This window comes from Balaenoptera borealis, assembly GCF_965194805.1.
Source record: "Balaenoptera borealis genome assembly, chromosome: 1".
Taxonomy (NCBI): domain Eukaryota; kingdom Metazoa; phylum Chordata; class Mammalia; order Artiodactyla; family Balaenopteridae; genus Balaenoptera; species Balaenoptera borealis.
In genome coordinates this window covers 86,972,104-86,991,452 of record NC_138860.1, presented here as the reverse complement: position 1 = coordinate 86,991,452, position 19,349 = coordinate 86,972,104, and the positions used below count along the sequence as shown (strand labels likewise).

Here is a 19,349-nt window from a genome sequence, read left to right as displayed (position 1 = left end):
TCACTGAATCATGGATCTATGTATAACTCCAGATGGTGTCCTTTGCCTGGAAGGTCCTTAATTCAAATCCTACCCAATCTTCAAAGATCACTTCAAATCCCATCTCCTCTACTACCTCTTATTATATCTTGAGTTCTCATCACCCATCTTCCCATTTGGATTCATAGTACCATAGAATTTAGTGAATAATTACATGCTCATCACTCCTTCATGTGAATCAGCTTTGTCTCCCTAATAGCCTGTAAACTTCCTGAGGGCAGAAACAATATCTGATACTTCTGAGCCCTCTTTCAGTGGAGTGAACACATTGTCTTTATGCCATCTTAAGCGTCTGTAAAGAGATTCAACATAGGCAATAAATGTGAAGAATTCATAACTTTAATAACAGATTAGTTAGGGGTGGGGATGATAGCTTCTTTCCTATCTGTGCTGTTCTCCAGAGATTCCCTTCACCAGAAATCCAGACAACCCCCACTTCACCTCTGAACCAAGAAAGCAGAACACATCTTACCCACATATACTGATCAAATAGACTCTTCTCCCTATCATTTCCTCCTCTTTCCACCTTCCAAGAGAAAATATCATTAGATTTTGAGTTTCTGATGGGTAATGATCATCTCTTCCTCTTTCAGTTCCTCTCTATTAAAAGTCTCAACCCTTAAATTTTCTACTGATGGTCAGGACCCCATAACCTCTAAGCTTGTAGGGGTGATCTCAGGAGTAGATGGACTGGAACAATTTGCTTATTATAAACAAGACTGGGGAAATTAGTGAAGAGCCCCTACTGAGGTCTGGAATGCAGAAACCTTGCCCAGAATCCTCACTCTGTGATCATTTCAACCCGGGACTGCAGCCTCTCTCACTCTGGATAAATGTCATTGTTTCATGTGTCTCTTAGTCCCCACTGTTTCCTTCAGTGATTCTGTATGTTCTTCCTTGCCAATCTCTATCCACAAATCACTTCTAAACCAGTCATGAGATTGCTGGCCTAGTTATTGAATGCAAAGCCACAGAACAAAGACCCCAGAAAGGAGTGGGGCTAGGAGGGTGGCTGAGGAAAGAGGAACCCCAGCATCTGAGGGGAAGAGGTGCAGTTTTTCCAAGTCTGGCAGGAAGGCTCGGGCATCCTCCAGAGCTGCCTGAGCTGCCACAGTAAAGTTGGGGTCACCAGAGATTAAAACATCAAAGACACAGGAATGGAAGTAAGCGTCTTCAACTGGCAGCCCTTCCTTGCACAGCTGTCTGGCAGTATCAATGGTTATAGCTCCCCGACGACTGCGCTCTGAGCGTGAGAGTCGCTGACTTGGAGGGCATCCCCCAACACAGAGCTGCAGATCCTGCTCAGCTGAGAAGGCCCTGGCCACATCCTCTGCTACTTTGATGGAGAAGGAGAGCTGCCCAGCTGTCTGCCGAATGATTATAGTTGTGCCAATGTAGGCAGCTCGGATCTCCACATGGCTCCCAGGGTTAGCAGTTCGAATGGATAAACTTGAGCCCCCAGGTCGGTCACCTCCATTGATAGAACCATCTTCAAAGGCTGCGGGAAGATTGTCCACCTCAGCCTGGTAGACCTTCTGATCAATGCATTCCTGCATGTTCTTAAATATAATGGTGAGCTGTGAGGGCAAGAGGGAAAACAGTTTATTTTGGGCTCAGTGTATCCTACCCGCTTCCACTAGTCAGGCCTCATTACATAATCAGGGATCTGATCCCAGCAGAGATGAAAGGCTTATCATGGTTCTCACTCCTTGATCCCTTCTTTATGTTCCAATATTGCTTTATCCCTGCTCAACCCCTCTCTTTCTTATTTGGTCTCAACCTCGGAAACTCCCACAGGAGGAGGAAAAGTTTCCTTTCTGTAACTCCTCAACCCAGGGCTCCTCAACTTTCCTCTTTCCAAATTTCTCTTCAGGGTTTTCTGCATTGGCGTGAAATTCCCACTGAGGGAAAGTGATTTACAGGAGCGAGTGTTTGGTAGGAAGGAGTGATTCAAGATGTGAGAGTGGTTGAGGAGGAAAGGGAATAGGGAACATTGCTGAGAAATAGTGGGAATGGCATGGGAGTGGTACCCTGAGGTGACCATGGGAGGATCTGGAGGAGCAATTGAGTCCCTGACCTTCCGGGTGGTGGTGGCGTTGGCCCCCGATGCCACGGGGGAGCTGGTGGCCTGGACAAAAAGGAAGTCATTATCCAGCAAGGGCCAAGCTCCTTGGACACGGCACGTGTGAAAGTGGTGATGGAAGCTGCGCACGTGAGGGTCCCCGAAGGAGGCGCAATGCAAGAAGCCTGGGGGCTGACCGTTCAGCCGGAAAAACCGGCCTTCATAGTCACAGGGGTCCGGGGCTGGGGGACCAGAGGAGCGCACCGGGCCTGCGCCTGGAAGGGCTGGGCCCCGGGGTGGGGGAGGGGCCGTGGGGCCCTGGCGGGAGCAGTTGTGCTGGATCATCAGGTCTTCGATGCCGTGCACAGCAGAATGGAAGGCGAGGTCCCCGCGGCAGGTGCGGGCCGTGCGCCGAGTGCAGAGCGCGTAGGAGCGGAGGGCTCGGCAGAGGCCGCTGGAGCCCACCCCTCCACCCCGGCCTCCTCCTCGAAGGGCTCCTGGTGAACCCCCACCTCTAAGGCTCAGAGTGGAAGATACATACTCAGCATTGCAGCGGAGGATCTTGCACTGAGAATGAGCTGAGGACGGAAGGGAGAGAGGATTGTGAGATGGTCCCCAGATCGCCGCTCAACCATAACTCTCCCAAACCTCATCAGGGGATTCCAGCCGGTCCTAAAACCCAACTGAGAGCCTTCCACAGTCCCCAGTGCGCAGTCGCGAGCCCCCAGCCCCCAGCTTTCTAGTCTTGTCCTCTTTCAATCTTGCTAAACATGTGTAAACCCTGCTAGGTCTATTCTCCCTGTGGATCAAGGGCTTTCCCAGTGCCCTTCCCCAAGTTGAATGGAGAATAAAATATGCCTGAGAGTGGGGCGAGTGACTGGAATTCCTCAGCACCCATCTCTTCTCACTCACCCAAGCTCACATGCCCACCCCTACATAGCAGCCTACCCCCTAGATTCCCCAAACCCTTATCTAACCCTTCCTTACCATGTCCACAGAGGAGCAGCAGGAGAGTGAGAATGCTTAGAGTTGGGGGACTGCCATGGGGGGACCAGGGACTAGGGGACTGGCCTGGATCCCCCATACCTATCCAGCCAGGTCCCCCCAGGTTCCGGTTCTTTCCAGCTGGTGACCCTCCTACCTAGTGAATTTTGACCGGACGTCCTGTAAGGGACTGAAAAAAGAAATTTGGCTGGGCATGGGGAAAGAGAAGAGTTGAAGATTGTTCAGAATCGTGTGAAGAGAATCTTGGGAGATCAAGAAAAAGATGAGCAGACTGGAGTTTGGGGAGAATGGGGCTCCCTGAACTAAAAGCGAGGCTGTTAAGTCTCTGTGCCCTGCTCTTGCGGCCACTTTCAGGTCCCTTATGCAATACCCCTAGGTGGGGGTGGAAGAAAGGTTGAGTGAACTCAGGGGGACAGAGTCCACTGTATTGCCCCATTCTGAGCTACCAACCAGCAGAAATGTCAAAAAAGGAGTGGATAGATCAGATCTCAATCATACCAGTGGGCTCCCCAACAGAATTAGGATCTGAAAATACTTCAGAAACATACCTCTTATTTGCCCTTCCCTATCAGGAGGGAACACCCTCCAGAGGTCATTCATTTATTTTCCTCCTTTGTGTCAGAATTTTCAGCGAGAAGGAGTAAGGGTGGTATAAACCATCCCTGTTCTCTAGAACGTCAGTATTCAAATGAAAAGGGAACCAGTCTCTTTCATCTACTCTAGAGAGCTAAAATTATAATTCTTCTCTCTCAGGGGATAATGGGATGCAAGCCAAGCATGCAAATCAACATTTGTTTGTAAGTCAACATTTCTTCTTGTAATTTTCCAAATCTCACTGAAGAACCACTCCTTCCTTTAACCTTACCTTGCAAGTTGAGAAGTTCTCAATCTTTTGATGAGAACAGGGCTTGGGGAGGGGCTAACTCTCTTTTGCCAAACTACCCTCTCCTGGGATAAGGATACGATTGAGGGAGAGTCATGCAGGAGGAAGAATAGGATGATGGGACTAGAGTTATGGGGAGAAATCATTTACAACAAGGAGTAACCCCCACCCTTGAAAGCCCAATGTGAAGGGCACTGCTAAGTAGGAGCAGGATAGAAGGGTATCAATGACTAATCATCTCAGGCTAAATTTGGCCTTGGTGAGAAAACCACAGAATAGGAAATGTGGGACACATATTAAAGAAGGAGACTTCATCAGAAGTCTTGAGGTAACAAGATAAGGAGAGAGCTAAGACTCTCAGAGGAGAGACGGAGGTTTAAATTTCTAATGGCCAGAGGCCAGAAAGAAATAAGACAGAAGGAGAAATGGAGATTGGGGCACCTTGGTATGGGAGAGATCCTAACTTTTGGACCAGAGACATCCAAGTAGATGTCGTAATTTTATGAAATTCTAACTTCAATTCTAACTCCAAAAGCTTATTAAAGGAATTGCAGTTTCATTTTGACTTACTGTTTCCAGAGGTCAAACATTAGTCTGATATCCAATTCTCCAGCCATGACTGTCTACTGTCAGTCAGCTCCAGCCAGGGGATCCCCCGTCTCTTTCTCCATGTCTCCCCTAGGTCCCCAGACCGGCTGCAATCTCACTGAGGTCAGGGAACCAGAGAAGGTCTGGTGTGGGGGGAAGGGGGAGTATATGGCTGGCTGGAGTACTGGACAGCTGAGCAGGGGAGGGAGGTGGCTACTGAGTTGACTGTTTTAAAAATAGCTAAGTCCAAAATTCCAGGAGCATTGGTGGGGGTAGGGTGTTGGAGTGGGGGGAGTGGGGAGGGTAGGAGGATTAGAAACAATATGGAGTATAGGGTGCCAAGTGCGGGGGGGAGGACAGAAATATGACAAGCAAGTCAGATATCCAGTTCGAGCTTATATGATTCTAGTCACTGCCTACTGCAGGCAGCCCTTCAGCATTGTCAATAATGAGCTCCTGGCCTTTAAAAATTAGAGTGGACAACTGTATACGTTTCATTCACCACCCTCATCCCTGCTGTATTGAATATTGCATTTAGTTTTGACAGAACATATCTAGGAGGTAGCTGACTTTAAATAAGGTGCATAGCAGAGGTAGTTCACAGCCCCTCCCCCAGTTTTGTAGAGATTTCAGAAGGACTAAAAAAGCCAGCTGTCTAAAGAAGAAATCTGAGCTCTGAGTTGTTTAGGATGAGGGTTTGTTTCAGTCTACCAGCTCAGATCCTTGCAGCTGTCTATCCCCCTACCTCCTCCATTTTCACTCCCTTGTTTATGTAGCAATTCCTCTTCCCAAGTATACACACAAATGTATAAGCTCCTGAGTTTCTGGGGAGGAAGCTAGCAAAGGCAAAGAGAAGAAAAAGGAATGGGGATGGAATTTTTTGAAGGTTAGTAACCCACAGGGAAGAAGAACTTGGAGAGATAAACTGAGAGAAAAAGAGATTCAGAAAGATACTTTTGTGAAGTAGTATAATCTAGTGACCTTTTAAGATATTGCAACCAAGGAATTTAGCCATGTCGTATTTTTGCAGCCATAGGCACCAGGGATCATCATCTCTTAGTACTTGCCAAGTGAAATTAACAGAAGGACTGATTCCAAATACTGTCACTAAAGCATCTTAAGTTGCTCTACATTTAATTCAGAATTTAGAAGTCCACAGAGTACTCTTCTCTTTTTTATACATATAGATCTGAAAAATTTTCTCTCCACCACATGAAGCCATATCACAAGGGCTTTTATAATAAAAATGTAAAGTGAACCCAACCAAACTATCCAAATGAGTTTAAAACACAATAATTTGACTATGACATCCCAAGTGGGGTATACTCTAAGGACAAAAAGAAGTGCAAAAACATTTTAGGTAGTCATATTGTTGGTGGTAGTGTTGGTATTGTTATTCTGAAAGTATTGTGGGTGTACTGTGGGATAAAACAACTGAGTAATAATGTTAGTGTCTTTGTGAACCAGGATTTTTGATGTAGAATAAAGAGATACAGATTTATGATTGATGAAATTAAGTAAAAACTCTATATTCTGAATTTAAATTGGAAGTATAACTCATAGTTATACTTTTATATATGGTATATACTCATAGTTATACAGAGCTCATGGTGTATTTTATCCTAAAACATATCCTAACTTTATCCTGAAAAGGCCTAGAAACAATAACCCAGTAGCAATGAACACCCCTGGTGTCCAATCTGAGCTATCTCAATACCATTTCAAACTAAAAGGAACTCCCTGGAGAAATCGCTAATTTCAGGTATGGGGCAGGAATTGTCCAGGATAAGCAAGGAAGTTTTCAAAAACTGTTAGAATTCTGTCAAAAGGACTCAGAAGCAACTCGAACAGTTCCCACTGGCCAAAGATGGGACAATTTGAGTGTCAAAATGGATACTATATGCAATGGATCTAAACATATCAGGTATGTTTAAATCTATGAGTTTACAAGGATTCTTAAACATACAAACTCATTGGTCATTGTTGGAGAATGCTAGGGGAACAACTAATTCATTACGTTGAAACTGGAAAGCATTAAGCATTTATCCTATTTTTTCTGTGGGAACACAAGATGAGGGGAAATTTTCTATTTATAGAAGTTTTCCAGCAAATGAATGAAGAAGAAATGGCATTTTACAATATCAGCATTACAATATCAGCATTTTGTAACTCCTAATGAATTAATGTATCTAGGCAATGATCAACGATAGCTGTTATCCATCACAAAAGGAGAGACAAACACGTCCTTCTGATCATAGGTGGAGTACACAATTCCACCTATGAAGTAGTCCTGCAAAAAAAAAAACCACCCCTTCGGTCTGAGTCTGATCAACCGGTAGTCAGCTTACTACTTATTTAGAAGGAATGCAGGAGACATAAAATGATACCTCAGAGGTGCAAATCCAGACATGGGCATACTCTTCAGAACAAATGACCTGGGTTCTTCAACAAATAAATTGGAAAAGAAAAAAAAAAGACGAAGATGGAGAGGAAACCTATAGCCTAAAAGAGAATTAAGAGACATCAACCAGTTGCAGAGTATGGACTTACAATATAGAGTATGGACTTACAATAGAATACAATAAATTCTAACTCAAGAAATTTCTAATTTAATTAGAAATTTCTAATTCAAGAAAAAAAATTATGAGATATTTGGGGAAACTTGAATGTTGATGAACACTTACTGGATACTTAATGGTTTATAAGGAATTATTATTAAAGTTGTTGATGTGATACATTTTTTAAAAAGTGCTTATCTTTTAGCAATACATCTTGAAATATTTGCAGGTGAAAAGATATGATAGCTGGGGTTTGCTTCCAAATAATCCAAGATGGGGGAGAAGTGGGTGGGGGTAAAATAAGATTGAAACATGAAGTGATCATTGTTAAAACTGGGCGATGGATACACAGGGATTTGTTATACTAGTCTCTTTCTTTTTGTAAATGTTTGAAATTTTCCATAATAAAATTTTAAAGTCAGAAGTCATCTGTGGGCTCTTTGAGATTATTGGAGAATTTTTACCAACATCCTTGTCAAAGCCCATTGACCAAAGACCACTGGGAACAAACCTGAAGTCAAAAAATTGGGTTTCTTGCTGCAGCAAGGAAGAGAACGCTGTAGTGGGACTATGGGATCAGTTCAGTAAAGGGAAGTTAGGAGGAGCCTCTTGTAGAGACTGGGCTGCTGTTGGATGATTCTCAACTAGAGTTTAGAATAGTAAGGGCTAATTCTGGACTGAATATTGTCAAGAAGCAGGGGCATTTCAATGGTTGGGTATCTAAATTTTTATCTAGGAGGTGGAAGGATTAAAGAGGGATTGGAGCTAAAATTGGTTAAAACAACAACAAAAAGTAGCAAATATGCATGTTAAGAGGGGATGTTTGCACATTTTTGTAATTGCAGAGTGGTCTTGTCTCTGTTTTATTCCAAACAAAGTTGCAATGTGGGTCCAGTTAAGCTGAGAGATAATAATTGCCAACCTTGACTTCTATACTCAGCTAAAATATTATTCCAGAATTAAAAATAAGTACAACGTTTCAAACAAATTGAAACCTGAAGGAATTTACCACTAATATATCCTTGTCAAAAGAACTGTTAAAAAAAAAAAAAAAGAACTGTTAAAAAGATTTACTACAGAAAGGATGATTTGAGCAAAGAGGATGGATTAGATGGGAGAAGAACTGGTAAACAAAGAAATGTGTGGCTAAATCTAAACAAATAATTACTGCATTTAAAAAAACGACTGCTTCTGGCAGTAAAAAAACACAATAGTAACACATAAAACAGGAGGGGAATTGTAATTAAAGCTGTCATATTGTTTGTCAAGATTTATTGGATTTATGCTTTATTTAATTAATTATTTTAATTAATTAATATTTAAGTATGTATTGTAAGGGTAGGTACCAAAATAAGAGGAAAAAATAGTGTGTTATTTCTGAACCAAGAGGAGAAAAAGGGGAATTAAAATAACAAAATAAGACTAAAACTTGATTAATTCAAAAGAAGATAAGAAAGAAGGAGGAAAAAAAGTATAAATCAAAACACCATAGGGCTTCCCTGGTGGCGCAGTGGTTGAGAGTCTGCCTGCTAATGCAGGGGACACGGGTTCGCGCCCTGGCCTGGGAGGATCCCGCATGCCGCGGAGCGGCTGGGCCCGTGAGCCACAACTGCTGAGCCTGCGCGTCTGGAGCCTGTGCTCCGCAACAAGAGAGGCCGCGATAGTGAGAGGCCCGCGCACCGCGATGAAGAGTGGCCCCCGCTTGCCGCAACTACAGGAAGCCCTAGCACAGAAACGAAGACCCAACATAGTAATCAATCGATCAATAAATAAAGCTTTAAAAAAAAAAAAAAACCATAATAATATCATAATCCAAATTTTAAAATCAGGTAATTCTCACTGATCTGTAGAAAATGATTTTGGAAGTGGGGGAAGTGGAAGCAGGGTCAGCCATTCAGAACTATGACTGTGGCCATGGAAACAATGAGAAGTGGTCAGTCTTAGGATATATTTTGCAGGTAAAGCTATAGGATTTGCTGATGCTCAGATATTGTTCTTGAGACTAATTTTTACTACTTTTGACAATGTCTATTTTTAAAGGTAGATCATTTCTCTCATGATTCTGTTCCTTATAAAGCTTTAAACTAGTCTGTTTTCTCTAATTCCATGGCTTTTGATAGGAAAAGTTTCCCTTCTCTCCTAGAAGATGGTCACTAACTCATTGTTGCCCCAGGATGATTTGGAGCATGGTTCAGGTCCTTTAGATCTTTCCCATCCCATTTACAGACCTGTCTCCTTTACCCCTTTGGAATCATTTATATTGTAGTTGTAAGTTACTACATGTTCATTCAGTGTTAGGAAGCTGTAAAGAAGCTGCAACAGGAGAAGTAGTGGAATGAGCTGGATAACAGCTACTAATTTGTATACTCTTTGTGCTAGGATAAAAAACATCCCAGCTGTGGCTGAGGGTAGTGCTACCTTTGAAAGTATAGACAAGGTTAAATGATAGGAGAAACACAGCAGAGTATTATGTTGGTTTTACAATAGGGGAGTAGTCTTAGAAATGGGTAGGGAGAATTGTCATGCGACACAGTAAAGCAGATCGACCTGGACAAGGATAATCATAATAATAAAAGTAGTTTAAATAATAGCATTGCTGAATATCTGCTGGTGCCAGATGCTATGCTGAGTGATCTGCATGAAAATATTTCTAATCCTTACAACAACCCTGAAAGGTAGATTTTATCCCCATTTTACAGATACGGAAGCTGAAGTTCAAAGGACCATCTTGCCCAAGGTTTACCTAATTCAAACCCAGATTTACCTGACTCAGGAGCCAATACTCTTTGCATTATAATGTCTTTTATAGGTTCAAAGGTGGCTGAGTTTAAAGGATGAAAAGGAAAACAGAAAAGATACAGATTTAGACAGGGATGTGAGAGACAGTATTGGCAGAACAGAAAGAACAATCCCTAGATCCTCAAATTAGAATGCTGGCTAGGAGAATGGGCCTATCATTAGTAAGTAATAAAAATAGAGACAGGCTGGCATCCAGCTTTTATATACCTAAGGAGTTCAACAAAATTGGTGTTTTGACTCATTTAAACTATGTTACTAAACCCCTAACTTATAGAAGTATGCTAAAAAAAAAAAAAAAAGATAATCATTTGATAGCCTCTTTATTTTGTGTCAAATGAAAAAAAAAAAAAAACCAAGGAAACAAGATACTTTTTCAAATTCATTTCAGATAAAGTCAGTGATGGTTATGGTGTTCAGTTGTTGTGGGTATAAGAGCCTACTTGAGAAATTCACCTTGTAATAAAAGTTTGCGGGACTTCCCTGGCGGCGCGGTGGTTGAGAATCTGCCTGTCAGTGCGAGGGGACAAGGGTTTGATCCCTGGTGCGAGAGGGTCCCACGTGCCACGGAGCAGCTGGGCCCGTGTGCCACAACTACTGATCCCGCGTGCTGCAACAACTAAAGCCCGCGGCCCTAGATCCGATGCTCCACAACAAGAGAAGCCACCGCAATGAGAAGCCCGTGCACCGCAACGAAGAGTAGCCCCCACTCACCACAACTAGAGAAAGCCCGCGTGCAGCAACGAAGACCCAACGCAGCCAAAACAAAACAAAAAAAATGTTTGCCTCTTTTGGCAGCTTGATGTGTTTCCTTTTAAGAAGCAATGGGAATTATATAACTCATTTTCTTTTTCTTTTTTACTGTTCATAAATCCAGAGGTAAATATAATGCTCAATTATAGTATTTATATTAGCTCAGGTTTTTGCTCTATAGTTTGTCTTTTCTAAAGCTTTTGAATCTTCTATTTTTATGTTAGCTGTTTGTTGTATTTGGTTACAAGTGAGGTGTTTATTTTTAACACCTCACTTCAAATCTCTTTTGGGAAAAAGGTTCGAATAAAAGTAAATCAAATATTTTTGGAAGTGTGAGTTTAAATTAAATAAAAAAGCATTCATTTTTTCATAGCTTGGAATTTTGCCATTTTACTCATTCGGAGCTATTATATAAAGACGTATTCTTTGTGCCACCTTTACCCACACATTTGATGTTTTTATCAATTCCTGCAAAGGTGAAAAAAGCGGTGCTTGCATTTCCCTGTATGAAGGTGAGAGTTCCGAAAATAAAATGTTTCTAAAATCTAAGACTGCCAACGCAGTAAAAGATAAGTTTCCTCTTGTTGAACTGATTAGGAGGTTGGCCGTGTGAGATTACTTGGGATTGAGAGTTTATAAATTAATGGTTCTTAACTTTTTGGGTCACAAACTCCTTTTGAAAATCTAATGAGAGATACGGGCCCTGTCCTCAGAAGAATGCTCAAGTACGAGTACTTGACATTTCAACCACAATTTCTCGGGGATATATATGCCTCTTACTAGAAGGTTAGAATAGATAAGACGTGACTCCTCTTTACTGTGATAGCGCAGATTCCTAGTCACCACCTAGCCAGGGAGCCTTTACTGTGGATAGCAGCAAAAGCAAGGTAGACACTTGCTAAATCAACCTCAAGTCAGTCAATCCGTAGCTCAAAGCAATAATAGAATCATAGGCAAACAGATTCTGCTCTTCCTGCTCCAAGAGTATTTTGCATTCTCTTTGAAGCAATTCTATTATGGTCATCAAGTAGTTCTAAAAAATACCCAAGTTGCTGAAGAATATCCCCTACAGTATATGCCCTCATAGATTTTGTTTTGTTTATTTGGGTTTATATTAATTTCTATCTTGAGGTCTTATAGAGGGGAGAACTCTCTATTAACTATTTGGGTAGAAAATTCTGTCATGTTGCCATAAAGTGTTTTTATGTTTCACGTTTCTTTTGTGGTGTGTGTAAAGTCCTGACCACTAGCACACTATTAAAAAGACATTATTTATTTATTTACTTTTTCTGGAGCCAACCACCAGAGGCTCCTGGACTCTACGGAAGCCGCAGATCTTCTAACATCTGAAAAAAGGATTATCCTTTCGAATGTGAAGGTGAATGTGAGTAACTGAGAAAAGGTAGAGCAGGCAGTGAAAGTAATGAAAAAAGAGAGATTAGGGTTCAACACATATTGAGGTGTGTCTTAGGGACCTTGAGTGTAAAGCTGCCTTCAGTGTTTCTCAGTGGGGCCTTATTGACATTATGGGAGGGACAATTTTGTGTGTGTGTGGAACTGTCCTGCCCAGTGCAGTACATTTAGCACTCTTGTCTCCCCTCCCCTGTCAAATGCCATCTGCATCCCCAGTCAATGTAAATTTTTAATGCCCCTACATATTTCCAAAGGCCTCCCAGAAGGTGGTACCACTCTGGTTGAGGAATACTACTAGATATTCTCAATCCTAGGTGGTCTCACACTACCATGACCTAAACTGGTTTAGCAGAAGTCTTTTCACTGTATGGACTATCCTTGCTTTAGCAAGATACAGGACATTTCCATCACAAGGATCCCCCATGTAGCCACACTCACTTCCCTCCAATCTCCATCTCCACCTTATCATCTAGCAACAACTAATCCATTCTCCATTTCTAAAATGTTGTTATTTTAAGAATGTTATATAAACAGGTTACAGTATGTAACGTTTGGGGATTAGCTTTTTTTACTCAGCATAATTCTCTGGAGATTCATCCAAGTTGTGTGTATATCAATAGTTTGTTCCTTTTTATTGCTGAGTAGTATTCCATGCTATAGGTGTATCACAGTTTCCTTAACCATTCACCTGGTGAAGGACATCTGCCTGTTTCCAGTTTTTGGCTTTCATTAATAAATTTGCTATAAACATTTGTGCGTAGGTTTTTTTTTTTTAACATCTTTATTGGAGTATAATTGCTTTACACTGGTTTGTGCATAGGTTTTTTTATGCACATTAGTTTTTATTTCTCTGGGATAAATGCCCAGGAGTACAAATTCTGGTTCATATGAAAATTGCATATTTAGGGTTTTTTTTTAATAAACTGTTTTTTTAAAAAATAAACTTTTCCAGAGTGCTTGTACCATTCTACATTCCCACGAGCAATGTATGAGTGATCCAGTTTCCCTGCATTATTCTTACCAGCTTTTGAGGTTGTCATTATTTTTAATTTTAGCCATTCTGATAGGTATGTAGTGATATCTAATTGTGGTTTTAATTTGTATTTCTCCAATGGCTAATGATGCTGAACATCTTTTCATGTGCTTATTGCTGTCTGTATATCCTCTTGGGGAAATGTTCCTTCTTGACTTTTGACCATTTCCTCACTGGACTGTTTTTTATACTGTTGAGTTAGAGAGTTCTTATATATTCTAGACAATAGTCCTTTGTTGGGTTGTGGTTTACACATATTTTCTCCCAGCTAGCAGCTTGCCTTTTCATTCTCATAATAGGGTCTTTTGCAGAGCAAACATTTAATTTTGATGAAGTCTACTTTATTGATTTTTCCTTTTACGGATTGCTTTTGGTGTCAAAACTTTGTCTAGCCTTAGACCATGAAGAGTTTCTCCTATGTTTTTTCTAAGTGTTTTATACTTCACATTTAAGCTCTTGATCCACTTTGGAGTTAGTTTTTGTATAAGGTATGAGACTTAGGTTGAGGGTTTTGTTTATTTGTTTGCTTTTTGTTTATTTGTTTGCCTATGAATGTCCAATTTCTTTAGCAATATATATTGTAAAAGCTATTTTTTTTCCACAGAATTGCTTTTTCACCTTTGTAAAAAAAAAACATGAGTTGGTATACTTGTATGGGTCAACTGCTGGGTTCTCTATTCTGTTTCATTGATCTGTATATTTATTTTTCTGCCAAAACCATACCATCTTTACTATCGTAGGCTTTTAATAAATCTTGAAAATGGATAAGCTGATTACTCCCACTTAATTCTTTTTCAAAACGTGTTTTAGCTGTTCTAGTTCCTTTGCCTTTCCATACAAGTTTTAGAATAATTTTGTCTATATCTACAAAAAAATCTTGCTAGGATTTCCCCTTTACTAAGTTTTAAATTGTGGTAAAATACATAAAACATAAAGTTCACAATTTTAATCATTTTAAAGTGTACAATTCAGTGGCATTTAGTACCTTTGAAATGTTGTGCAACCATCACCACTATCTAGTTCCGGAATGTTTTCATCACCCCAGAAGGAAGCCCTGTTCCCACTGTGAAGTCACTCCCTAACCTCTGGCAATGACTGATCTGCTTTCTGTCTCTATGGATTGGCCATTCTGTACATTTCATATAAACAGAATCATATGATATGTGACCTTTTGTGTCTGGCTTATTTCATTTAGCATAATGTTTTCAAGGTTCATCCAACTTGTAGCATGTCAGTACTTCTTTCTTATGTCCAAATAATATGCCATTGTATGTATATACCACAGTTTGTTTATCTATTCATTCATCCATGGACATTTGGGTTGTTTCTAACTTTGGGCTATTATGAATATCATGCTGCTATGAGTATGCATGTACAAGTATTTGTATGAGTACCTGCTTTTAGTTCTTTGGGAATCTACCTAGAGTGAAATTACTGGGCTGTATTCTATGTTTAACATATTGAGGAGCCTCCAAACTGTGTTCCACAGCAGCTGCAACATTTTACATTCCTGCCACCAGTGTATTAGGGTTTCAATTTCACCTCATCCTCACCAACAGTTGTTATTTTCCATTTTTAAAAATTATAGCCATTCTGGAAAGTGTGAAATGGTATCTTATTGTGGTATTGATTCGTATTTCCCTAATGACTAACGGCATTGAGCATCTTTCCATGTGCTTGCTGACCATTTAGATATCTTCTTTGGAGAAATTCTATTCAAATTGCTTGCTCACTTTTTAATTGAGGTGTTTGTCTTTTTTTGTTGTTGAGTGGTAGCCCCTTCGTTCTTAAAGGATATTTTTGCTGGATATAGGAATCTGGGTTGACAGTCTTCTTTCAGTGCTTGAAAAAATTTGTGCCACTTCTCTGGCCTCCATGATCTCTGATGAGAAATCTGCTGTCATTCAAATTGTTTATCCATGGTATGTAAGGTGTCATTTTTCACGGATTTCAAGATTTTTTTCTTTGTTTTTAGTTTTCTGCAATTTGACTATGATGTGTCTTGGCATGAATTTGTTTAGGTTTATCTTCTTTGGGGTTTGTTCAGCTTCTTCAGAATCTGTAGGTTTATCATCTGCTAAATTTGGGGAGTTTTACTCATTATTTCTTTTAGTACGTTTTTCAGTCCTGTTCTTTTTCTCTTCTCCTTCTGGGAATCTGATGACACAAATGTTAGATCTTTTGTTATAATCCCACAAGTCCCTGTGACTCTGCTCTTTTTTTTCATTCTATTTTCTCTGTTGTTCAGATTGAGTAATTTCCATTGTTTTATCTTTCAAGTCACTGATTCTTTCCTCTGTCCCCTCCACTCTGCTGTTGAGCCCATCCATTGAAGGTTTTTGTTGTTATTGTATTTTTTAGTTATAAAATTTCCATTCAGTTCTTCTATTTCTTTGCTGAAACTTTTCTTTGCTGGGACTTTCTATTTTTTCATTTGTTTCAAGTATCTTCAGAGTTGCTTGTTGAAACATTTTTATGATGACTGTTTTAAAATCTTTGTCAGATAATTCTACCACCTCGATCATCTAGGTATTGTCTGTTTTCATTCAGTTCAAGATCTTTCTCATTCTTGATATGATGAGTGCTTTTTTATTAAAGCCTGGACATTTGGGATTCTGGACTATATTTAAACCTTCTGGTTCAGTTGGCTTCTTCTGATACTAATCAGGTAGAGGAAGCGGGGGTAAGGTACCTTGTTACAGCCAGGTAGGTGTGGGAATCCAGGTTCCCCACTTAGTCTCCATTAACAGCTGAGGAGAGGGGCTCCTCATTACTGATGGGCAGGGGTAGGAGTTCCAGCTCCCCATATGGCCTCCACTGATACTGGGGAATAGGAGTAACCTTGTTATCACCAGGTGTTGGTGAAAGTACGATTCTCTACCATGTTTCCTCTGACAGCAATCCAGCAGTGAAGAGGAGGAACACTTCTTTACTGGCCTGCTGAGAGGAAGTCTAGGTACCCCATATACCTAGACTTTACTAGGTGTGGGTAGAGGTGAGCCACAATTCTTTCTGTGGCATTTGGCTGGAGTAGAGCAGTTATTATCTAAAAGTTTTCTATTTTGCTAGGCCACTTCTTCCCTGGTCCTTTGGCTAGAGAGAGCAGGTTTTGTTGTTGTTATTGCTGTTTTGGTTTTGTTTGGTTTTATTTGGCTGCATCCATTGGCATTTCCAGGTTGCTGGCTTCTTCGGCACCAAGTCTGGGATATATGAAGCAAAAAGAAAACCCAGGGAAATCACCACTGTGTGGTTCCTTGGGTTCTGAGGCCCTTAGCTGGTCTACCTCTTTCTCTCCATCTTTCAGAGTCTCTTATGTTTGTTCTATAAGCAATGTCCAGGGTTTTTAGTTGTATTAGCAGGCAGAATAGGAAAAGTACATCTACTCAATCTTCTCCAATCCTTTCTCTTTTATTCAGTTATTTATTTGGTTTTCCTCTAGACTGTGAGTTTTTTAAGTATATTTTTGTATCTTCAATACCTAGTCTGGCACATAATCTGTAAACGTTTGCAAAAAGGAAAAAAGAAAATAGAACATGGAATGAAGTAAATGAACTGCACTCCCCCCTCATCCATCCTTAGGTGTGTGGTGCTAGGAAGAGGAGGAGGCTTAATCCTGTTCTGAATGATGAGATTTCTCCTGGTGCTTTGATGCTGAGAAACATGGCTAGCTCCAGGAGCTAATACTATTGATACTTCCTAGTTTCTCATGTTACCGAAAATTACCGGCAGGTGGCAGAATAGCTGATGAAAATGGACTGTTCACCAAAACATAAGAAGGCTGATTTCCTTTGTGACATAGGGAAATAAAATCTATTACCTTGTACCCACCCCGGATACAATCCCAAGATTTTGTTCTGAGGGTTAGATACTCTTTATCAGCCTTTGAGTACAGGTAGCTGCCCAGTGGGAATAGAGCTGGAGTAAAAGGAAGTGGGCTTTGTTAGGCTCCTTGGTGACATATGACACCAGGATTACTTGGGTTTTGTGAAAATAAATGTCTAGCATTTAGTTACTCTTCTCCCTAGGAAGGTGGAGATTGGATGACTGGAGGATTAATACTGCCTTTAAACAACATTTTAACATTGATACTTTGAAAGCAAAACAAAGCAACAAAAACCCCAGAAACACCACATATCCTATCACTCATTTTTTCTATCAGGCCCTGCTGATATGTACACATATATGAATCAATTTTTTAATTCTCTTTTTCACTTATTATCAAAGGTGTTTTCTGATGTTAGTGCATGGGGGTGGCTTTTTAAAATTTATATTTGAACTCATGTGCAGAGAATTAATCACACTGCAGTCATCTGACCAAAAAAGGCCTGAGGGGAGGCTTTTGATGGTTTGTTTCAGTTTCGGTTTTCTCAAATTTTTATTTTGAAAAATTTCAAACCTACAGAGAAGTTAAAAGAATAAAATATTGAACATTCAATTACCCTTCACCTAGATTCATTGTTAACATTTTGCCATATTTGCTTTCTTTTCTGTCTTATATAAAGCTAATTTGCAGACATTGATGGGTATGGCTTTCAAGGTTCCTTTAGTCTAGGTATGCACCCCAGTTTTCTTTTCTTTCTCCTCACTCCCTCTCTTCCTTCTTCATATTTGAAAATTTTGAAGCTCCAAAACTCTTTCTCTTAGTCTCCCACCAGCGAGTTATGCTCAGATCCTGCTGACCACCAAGCACCCGTAGGCTGAGTCACTTTCATTTGTCTGTAATATTCGTTTTGGCCAACAGTTTGGCCTAAATTCACACGAGATGGGAAAAAAAAAAAAAAAAAAGCTGCTATAGGACCAGGATCTCCTAGAGTTACTTACACGACAACCTTTATATTCCTTAAGGAAAAGTTCCTAGTTAATTTGGCAAAGCCCAGTTGGAGACCTTTATTTTTCTGCTGATCCCAATTCAGGAAATCACTGCAACTACAGGAAGCTGAGAGTTTCCTATTTGTCCTTCTATCTTTTCTCCAGACATTTGTCTCTGGTCTTGGGAACTGCGATCGTGTGTACACGATCCTCCCTCAGCTCTGGGAGCCATGCAGAGGAGTTCTCGCAAGGGTTTTCTACTCCGAAAAGGAAATACGAGGAAAAGGTAGTTTCGACGTGGGGAAGGCCCAGTAGTCAAGAATCTCAAAATCTAGGTGGTTGAAACTATATGCGTCACAAAAAGGGTGGAGACACACGTTGAATTAGCCTCATACATTCTCTGTCGCAAGTTTTTACCACCTTCCCTGGTGGTCTAGTGGTTAGGATTCGGCGCTCTCACCGCCGCGGCCCGGGTTCGATTCCCGGTCAGGGAAAATGTATTTTTTTTCTCCCTACAAAATATAATATTTTTAATGACAGTTCCTATAGAACACTTTTAATGACAGTTCCTATAGAACACTTTTAATGATTAATTTTGTTTCTTCTACTCAGTTGCCACATGGGTGACCTTAGCTGAAATACAGGAAATGCAGGAAAACATAAAGAAAAAAAATCGCTTACCATTCTACCAACCACCGGTAGCTATTACCCAGTTTTTGAAACAGAAAATGGAATAATGCTGTACATACTATTTAATTACCAGGTTTTTTTTTTAACATCTTTATTAGAGTATAATTACCTTACAATGGTGTGTTAGTTTCTGCTTTATAACAAAGTGAATCAGTTATACATATACATATGTCCCCATATCTCTTCCCTCTTGCGTCTCCCTCCCTCCCACCCTCCCCATCCCACCCCTCTAGGCGGTCACAAAGCACCGAGCTGATCTCCCTGTGTTATGAGTCTGCTTCCCACTAGCTATCTATTTTACGTTTTTACCAGCTATTTTTAAAGTTAATATATTTCTAACACTTTCCAGTAGAAATAAATACACTTCAGCAACATATTTTCTTTCAATTTAATTATTTAATTTTTGTAAAGGTAATATATTTACATGGTTTAGGATTCAAATATCCAAAAAGGCATAACTGATAAACCTACTTTTCACCACTGCCGTCTAGTTTTCTTTTAATAAGGCAGCCAGTAGTAAGTTTCGTAATTATATTGTAATATAAGTATGTTGTAAATATAAAATACAAATAGTTTGTAAATACAAGTACATGCATACATACGTATATATTTAAGTACGTTCCCCTCCCTTGCACAAATGATAGCAATCTATACACACTTCTCTGTACTTTGCCTTTTTCACTTAATGTATTTTAGAAATAGTTGCAGATTACAAATGAA

The 19,349-nt window shown here is 40.3% G+C and overlaps 1 protein-coding gene across 6 annotated transcripts; it reads right to left on the bottom strand.

The window, feature by feature from the left end:
* Positions 1 to 360: 360 nt before the first annotated feature.
* HJV (hemojuvelin BMP co-receptor) lies at positions 361 to 4,738 on the bottom strand. Of its 6 annotated transcripts, XM_082367842.1 has the most exons (4): positions 4,560 to 4,738; positions 3,089 to 3,275; positions 2,117 to 2,679; positions 361 to 1,616 (listed from the first exon to the last, which is right to left on the bottom strand). In XM_082367842.1, the coding sequence occupies exons 2-4, from the start codon at positions 3,183 to 3,185 to the stop codon at positions 993 to 995; spliced, it is 1,284 nt and encodes a 427-aa protein (XP_082223968.1). In that variant the 5' UTR covers positions 3,186 to 3,275; positions 4,560 to 4,738; the 3' UTR covers positions 361 to 992. The 6 variants fall into 6 exon arrangements, with proteins under 6 accessions (XP_082223968.1, XP_082223969.1, XP_082223971.1 ...); XM_082367843.1 differs by lacking the exon at positions 3,089 to 3,275 and having other exon boundaries at positions 4,560 to 4,733; XM_082367845.1 differs by lacking the exon at positions 3,089 to 3,275 and having other exon boundaries at positions 2,614 to 2,679; positions 4,560 to 4,729.
* Between the last annotated feature and the right edge of the window lie 14,611 nt (positions 4,739 to 19,349).

Coding starts and splice junctions, on each gene's coding strand:
- HJV (XM_082367842.1), bottom strand. CDS start 3,185: ATGGGGGATCCAGGCCAGTCCCCTAGTCCCTGGTCCCCCCATGGCAGT. Junction 2,680..3,088: donor GCTGCTCCTCTGTGGACATG/GTAAGGAAGGGT, acceptor TTCCGTCCTCAG/CTCATTCTCAGTGCAAGATC. Junction 1,617..2,116: donor ACGCCACCACCACCCGGAAG/GTCAGGGACTCA, acceptor TTGCCCTCACAG/CTCACCATTATATTTAAGAA.